Genomic DNA, 7370 nt, shown 5'->3' with positions numbered 1-7370 from the left:
TACAGTGATCTTGGAGAACAGTGACTATGTGAGTTTCTTGGTAGAAATCTATATCGACCCATTTGAGATTTACGTATGTTTGTGCCAAAAAAGAGTAGTGAAAATGATAAAGAAGAGTAAATTATTCAAGAAATCTTACAGCGAATGTTACTGGCAAATTGACTTTTTGTTTTTAAAAGTCCAGTTAGTTCTTCTTAAACAAGCTTTAGCCACCGGGTATTCATCATCACTTATTCTTCTTTGTCTCCACTCGCTCTTGGCGTAAGTTGCAGATCTTGAGAGCTGTGGCTGGTCAAGAAAATCTGCTTCGGGAGATGGAGCTCTGCTTCAGATCTTTGCTGAGAGTGTCAAATTCTGCCATTTTGCTATTTTTCTTAGTTTCTTGCTTCAGCTTTACTTCAACGGGTAATCTTTGTCTTTTTTCTTTTGGATTTTCCTTGTCTTTTCGTAATTGAAAATTATGCGCTTGTTTTCTTGTTAATGAATTTGGTCAAGTGGGCTCTAAATTCTGATTATTCGTGAGGATTTAATGCAATTGATTGCCTGATTTAATAAGTTAGTTTTTGGTTGGAAAGAAATTCGGATCTTTAAGTAGCTGGTTGCATCAGTGACTTATTCAGTAAATAAATCCGAAATTGAGGCTCCTTTCAGTTCTTTTTTCTTCTTTTACCCTCTTGAAATGGGATTTGGTTCTTGATATGAATGGGAGTTTAAGGTGAATTGAATTGCATCAAAGCTTGAGCTGCAGTAGAGAGAATTCAAGTGGGCTTAGAGTGTTCGTCTGTTTTATTGTAGTATTGTTTTTTCCTGTTTTCCTTCATTGGGAGGTGAAATTAGTGAATCTTGCTACCACTTCCGTTGGTTTTCCATGATTAATCTGAAGCATCACAGTTGAGAATTGCATATTTATAAGCTAGGAAAATCTACACAGTTAAATTTATTGTTCATATGGAGTTGGATGGTTTGCTGAATGCATTTCTGCTGAAAATTTTAAGTGTTAGTATATTATTTCAAGAACATAGAATTCTGATGTGTTTGTTCCCTTCCTTTTTCTTTCAGACGCCTATGACGCACTTGATCCTAATGGGAATATCACAATAAAGTGGGACGTTATCAGTTGGACTCCCGATGGCTACGTTGTAAGTTTTATACTTATCCATTTGAATTTCTAGCACCACTATAATATTTCAATTCTGAAATTGTGAATATGTTGTTTAAACACTTCATATCTTTTCTTTTGAATGATATTCTGTATTGCAATTTCCATTTGCTTTGTTGTTACTGCTGCCTCTTCAACAATTTTCTGAGTATAATAATGGCGCGAATCTGTTCATTTATTAAGGTCAACTTAAGTGTATAATGTATCTAAAGAATGCACTATCTTGATGAATTGACATTGGACGTCTGATAGTTTATACTGTTCTTATACTGGTGTAGTTGCTATCTGTGCTTCTATGGTATGCTAATTCACTCTGTACTTGAAAAATGGATAGGCTGTTGTGACAATATTCAACTTCCAACAATATCGTCACATTCAAGCACCGGGCTGGACTTTGGGATGGACTTGGGCGAAGAAGGAAGTGATTTGGAGCATGATGGGAGGTCAAACAACAGAGCAAGGAGATTGCTCAAGATTTAAAGGGAATATTCCACATTGTTGTAAGAAAGATCCAACGGTTGTGGACTTATTGCCTGGAACTCCTTACAACCAACAGATTGCAAATTGTTGTAAAGGAGGGGTGATAAATTCATGGGGGCAAGATCCAACTAGTGCTGCAAGCTCTTTCCAACTTAGCGTTGGTGCTGCTGGAACCACCAATAAGACCGTTCGGGTTCCCAAGAACTTCACTCTGAAAGCACCTGGACCTGGCTATACTTGTGGACCTGCGAAAATCGTGAAACCTACTAAGTTTGTCACCCAGGATGGACGAAGAGTAACGCAGGCAATGAGTAAGTTATCCATTTTCTGCTATCATATCCATATTTGGTGGGAGTATGTATGGCACAAAGGACCAGATTGTAGGGTTCTTGTTGAAGTCATTCTTTAGACTGAGATTCTTGGAATCTTTCTGGTGCTTCTCTTATTGCAGTGACATGGAACGTGACATGCACATACTCTCAGTTTCTGGCGCAAAAGACTCCTACTTGCTGTGTCTCACTATCATCCTTTTACAACGACACTATTGTTCCTTGTCCAACTTGTACTTGTGGGTGTCAAAATAACCTTACTCAGCCAGGAAGCTGCGTGGAGTGAGTTTTCCCCTTTAACCTTATTATGCTCATCCTTTATCTTGCTTTTTTTCACTTTTAAGATTTTCCACTAACTTAAGACATTTTCGATATTTGCTCCTCTCAGTCCAAATTCGCCATACCTAGCCTCAGTTGTTTCTGATCATGGGAAGTCTAATAGCTTGGCACCGCTAGTCCAATGCACCAGCCATATGTGCCCAATTCGAGTCCACTGGCATGTGAAGCTAAATTACAAGGACTATTGGCGGGTCAAAGTCACAATAACAAACTTCAATTACAGGATGAATTATACCCTGTGGAACTTAGTGATCCAACACCCCAACTTCGACAATCTGACACAAATATTCAGCTTCAACTACAAGCCATTAACTCCGTACCAAAATATAAGTAAGTTCTCCTATATAGAGTCCAACCGTTGTTTTTCTTTTTTTTGCCATAATTTTTGACATAAGAATATTTATACTTGTTCCGACAGTTTATTAGTTCCTAGTTCCTTGGCATAAACTATTCTACTGATTCGAGTGGTGGGGTAAAACTAATCATGAATCTAATACTATGTTTTTTGTTGTGACAGATGATACTGCAATGTTGTGGGGTGTCAAATTTTACAATGACTTGCTCATGCAAGCCGGCCCTCTTGGAAACGTGCAGTCGGAGCTTCTATTCCAAAAGGACAAATCTACTTTCACTTTTGAAAAGGGTTGGGCATTCCCAAGAAGAATCTATTTCAATGGTGACAACTGCGTTATGCCACCTCCAGACGCATACCCATATCTACCAAATGCCAGTTTAAGAAAAAATGTCTCCATGCTTATGCTAATGATCACTCTGCTATTTTCTTCGGCATTCCATTTTGCATGAGAATCTTCCATCCTCAAATAGGAGAAATTCTGTGTGTATGGCCATCACCGTAGTACATTTCAATTCTGGATCTGGAGAGAAACTTGAAGGACTTAAATACCCTAAAAGTGACCCTTTACATATCCATATGAATTCAGGTGGACAAATTTGAGAGGAGCATAAGAGTTCCTGCTTACTGTAATGTTGGTGATGCTGCCATTCTTTTCTCTTTAGGTGTATAAAAGATGCTTTATACTTCTTTCCTATGCCATTGTTCATAGTTTCTTGAGTCACTGTTCAATAGAATTGTATGAGCATCAGAACAATTTGATAGTTACAGCCGATTGGATTGCACCAAAATTATTCTTTTACAGGCTTCAGATCCTATCATGACTATGACAACCGTCTAAACTAACTGCATATGGCAAAATAATTGTAGTGCAAATTGACATTTCATGGACATTTTCTTATTTTTCACAAGCTCAAGTGACTAATATACCTGTACTTTTGAGTTCATCTGCACCGGTGTCCTTAAAGCTTCAAAATTTCCAGTACGATCAAAACTCATCACCACATCATAATGAGAGACAAAACTACAATAGAGAACATCGATACAGAAATAAAAGCTCGACTCAGATGAGCAGAATTTGGTAGAAATGGATAAGCATCCGGTGGGGGCAGCATACACTCCTCCCCGTTGAAGTAGACTTTCCGGGGGAAAGCCCATCCTTGCTTGAGAGTAAATGTATTCTGATCCTTCTGAAGAAGTACTTCTGACTGAACATTTCCGAACGGCCCGGCTTCCATTAACAGGTCATTGTAGAATTTCATGCCATAAAACATCCCTGTATCATCTGCAAGTTCGAAGTATCATAAAACAGGCTATCGATATAAAAAAAAAATAAAAATAAAACAGGCTATCAATAAACATTCCTGGTTGCTGAAAGAACTGAGTTTTGGTAAAAGTTAGTAAAAGGAAAGAGCTGATGCTTGAAAACAGAGGTACTTACTGATGGAGCCATACGGAACAAGAGGCTTATAATCGAAGCTAAAAACTTGAGTCACATTGTTGAGATTTGGGTGCTGAACGACAAGAGTCCACTGCGTGTAGTTCATCCGGTAGTTAAAGTTAGTAACGGCGATCTTTACCCGCCAGTAGTCCTTGTAATTGACCTTTACATGCCAATGCACCCGGACAGGGCACATATGGTGCGTGCACTGTATCAGAGGCGTGTTATCTTTTCTTGGAGTATTCACTCCCACCACACTCAGGAGTTTGGAATCACTCCTACACCAATACCATTATTAGCATAATTCTAATTAGATTTATTTCTCACCAAACGAAAAATGGAGACTTACTTGATGCATTTGTTTTTGTTCTCACAGCCACAAGCGCAAGAAGGGCAAGACGTGATTGTTTCATTGTAGAAAGATGAGAAAGAGACGCAACAGCTGGGATGCTTCCGGGCTAGAAACTGAGAGTACGTGCATGTAACATTCCATGTCACTGTAGATGAAGTCCGACGATAAAATCTTATTAGCTGAAAACTCTACATCTAATATCTTCATCAAAATATTTGACCAAGTATAGAGATAAAACCGTCTGGACTTACTCAGGGCCTGAGTTTTCCTACGACGATCGGGGGTGAGAAAATTTGTGGGAGGCACAATCTTGGCAGGGCCACAAGTGTATCCTGGTCCAGGGCCTAAAAGAGTGAAGTTTTTCGGTAGCTTTACCGTCTTGTTTGAAGTCCCGGCTTGGCCAACGCTGACTTGGAATGCAGAGACAGAAGCCTGAGGGTCTTGGCCCCAGGCGGCCAGAACTCCGCCTTTGCAACAGTTGCTGAATTGCTGGTTGTAAGGGACTCCAGGGAGCAAGTCCACAACTGTTGGGGTTTTCTTGCAGCAATGAGGGATGTTGCCTTTGAACTTGGAGCAGTCGCCTTGTTCTGTGGCCTGTGCACCAACCATCGACCATATCACCTCTTTCTTCGCCCACGTCCATCCAACGGTCCAACCAGGGCTCATAATGTGCCGGTACATTTGGAAATTGTTCATCGTCACAACAGCCTAGGGGAAACAAAATGATCGTTGTAAGAATTTCATCTGTTATCTAAGCAAAACAAGAAATTTGAAGCCAACAATGAACGGATATCGACAGTTTGACATTTTTTACTAGGTATTGTGCATAAAATCTCATTGACAACAAGATTTTCTATTGATGAGTGCTAACCACATAGCCATCTGGTGTCCAAGACATTACATCCCATTTTATCGTTATGTTCCCATTTGGATCCAACGGATCATAGGCATCTGCCAAAAACAGGAAAAAAAACATAACTGTAAGAACCAAAAAAATATGAAGCAGGACTCAAACTGATATCAAAGATACACAAATTATACCTACGGAAGAAACGAGCACAAGAAGGAAGGAAGCTGCAATGAGTACTCTCATGTTTCTTCTATCTATATTGATTCCAGATTCTTCTAATATGCAGGATTTGATAATTCGAGCAACTACTGCTATGGCAACAGCCAGTGTCTGAAATCTGTTCTTGGGAGAAGATGTTCAGAATGTAAGAAAGAAATATGTAAAGTGGAAGGAGGTTTAGTAGAGTATTTGAGATATTTCACCCACTGGCAGTTGGATGCTAGTGATATATGCTGCTCAGTCCCCATTTCCAGTAGTATATAACTGGTGGAATTCCTGTATCTTGAAGCAAGGATTTTAACGTAAAATTGGAATATAGAGAGATGAGTTTCCATAAAGAATCCAAGTGTTCCAATCTATGTCGTATTTGGTAAAAAAAAATCTGAAAAAATGTGACCGAAACTTAACCAAATTGTAGTTAAAGTCGTTGGTACAACATTTTCTTGTTCGAATCCTAATTCGTTTTTACCAGTTTGGTTCAATGCCATTTTCAGATATTTTAAGTATTATAGAAGTATGTTTTATACTTCTGTTTTTACCAGTCTGGTTCAATGCCATTTTCAGATATTTGAAGTATTGTAGAAGTATGTTTTATACTTGTGTAATAGGACGATTAAGACACATCATCAAAGGATTGAATCACCAGAATCTTCTTACATTAATATGACCTTAATTAAGACTGTAAAGTTGCTTGAGTAGGAATTTTGTTGGGAACATGATCATGTGTCGAAAGCTTTTTCATTGAAGGTAAGAAGATAGCACAAGTATTTGTTGGTGAGGAGTATGAGTTAGAGTTAAGCAAAGAAGAGAAATATAGACATGTTCTTGCTGCAGGCCTCAATAATGACACCAACCCCATCTCTATTCTTTGTCCCTGAACTACCACAGTCCACTGTTAAAAGTACTGGAATGGGCTGAATGAGTTCAGTCCAGACCAATCATCCAAATACTCCATCAGCCCTATTCTAAGTAAGGATCTTTTCCATGCCCCAATTGCTGATATTCCAGGTTGAGCTTGAGTCAAGTCTTTTACATTTAAATAAATTATATGACTCGTCAAAAAATCATGTCTATTATTACATTCATTGATTCTTAATTTAATTAAGAAGAGTGATTGATCACATGCTTCACATCCAAACACTTGTAGGTTTGTAAGTTATTCAAGTCGAGTCGAGTACATTATTATTCAAATTTGTTTGAATTAATATCGAGTTTGAAAAAAGTTATATTTGAATTTGATTTGATTGTAGTTTTAATTGGATCAAATATGAGTTGAACTCGAGTAATAAAATATTTTTAAGTATATTTTATTATTTTTATACTAATGGAATCGAGCAGTAGTCGAGCTTGAAAACTTATTGAACAAAATATTCTGTTTTTAAATTTAATAAATCGAATTCAAACGATAAAATCAAGTATTGAATAGTTTGATTTAGTTTTTAACCCATATTACTTGAAAAGCAAGAAAAAGAAAAGAGAAAAGAAAAATTCATTAATTATAAAAAGAAGCAAATGGAATAGTAGTATATATAATAGAGGAAGCAACAGATATATAACAGCGTAGAATTAATTAAAAAAACAAGGGGCTAAAGCACCTGGTTTTCTTGTCAAGGTCAAAAGATTTTGTTTCAGCACACTGAAACCATAGCTTCCATGTTAAACTTTTCCACCAAATCCAATCTGTTTCATTGCAACTAGTCAAATAAAGTACCCCTTTAATTTCATATATAATAATAACTTACGCACAGTCTACGACTCAATCGGTGTTTTATTTTTCAAAGTATTGATCGCTCTAACTTTATATAATCGTCGTGAATTTATTTTGAAAAAACACCTGACTAGGGAGAAG

General features: G+C 37.6%; 2 protein-coding genes across 4 annotated transcripts; one reads left to right on the top strand and one right to left on the bottom strand.

The window, feature by feature from the left end:
• Positions 1-3379, top strand: LOC105177642 (protein COBRA). 2 transcript variants are annotated; one of them, XM_088884907.1, is made up of 6 exons: positions 7-405; positions 1060-1139; positions 1494-1950; positions 2091-2250; positions 2357-2637; positions 2825-3379. In XM_088884907.1, the coding sequence occupies exons 1-6, from the start codon at positions 315-317 to the stop codon at positions 3109-3111; spliced, it is 1356 nt and encodes a 451-aa protein (XP_088741033.1). In that variant the 5' UTR covers positions 7-314; the 3' UTR covers positions 3112-3379. The 2 variants fall into 2 exon arrangements, with proteins under 2 accessions (XP_088741034.1, XP_088741033.1); XM_088884908.1 differs by lacking the exons at positions 2357-2637; positions 2825-3379 and having other exon boundaries at positions 1-405; positions 2091-2254.
• Positions 3380-3621: 242 nt separating this feature from the next.
• On the bottom strand, positions 3622-5760 carry LOC105177539 (COBRA-like protein 4). 2 transcript variants are annotated; one of them, XM_088884909.1, is made up of 6 exons: positions 5494-5760; positions 5324-5403; positions 4704-5160; positions 4450-4597; positions 4101-4378; positions 3622-3944 (listed from the first exon to the last, which is right to left on the bottom strand). In XM_088884909.1, the coding sequence occupies exons 1-6, from the start codon at positions 5543-5545 to the stop codon at positions 3658-3660; spliced, it is 1302 nt and encodes a 433-aa protein (XP_088741035.1). In that variant the 5' UTR covers positions 5546-5760; the 3' UTR covers positions 3622-3657. The 2 variants fall into 2 exon arrangements, with proteins under 2 accessions (XP_088741035.1, XP_088741036.1); XM_088884910.1 differs by having other exon boundaries at positions 5498-5760.
• Between the last annotated feature and the right edge of the window lie 1610 nt (positions 5761-7370).

Source organism: Sesamum indicum, linkage group LG9 (genome assembly GCF_026168435.1).
Source record: "Sesamum indicum cultivar Baizhima isolate 11 linkage group LG9, ASM2616843v1, whole genome shotgun sequence".
Taxonomy (NCBI): domain Eukaryota; kingdom Viridiplantae; phylum Streptophyta; class Magnoliopsida; order Lamiales; family Pedaliaceae; genus Sesamum; species Sesamum indicum.
The sequence above is the reverse complement of the archived record's forward strand: the minus strand, read 5'-3'. Positions and strand labels throughout refer to the sequence as shown.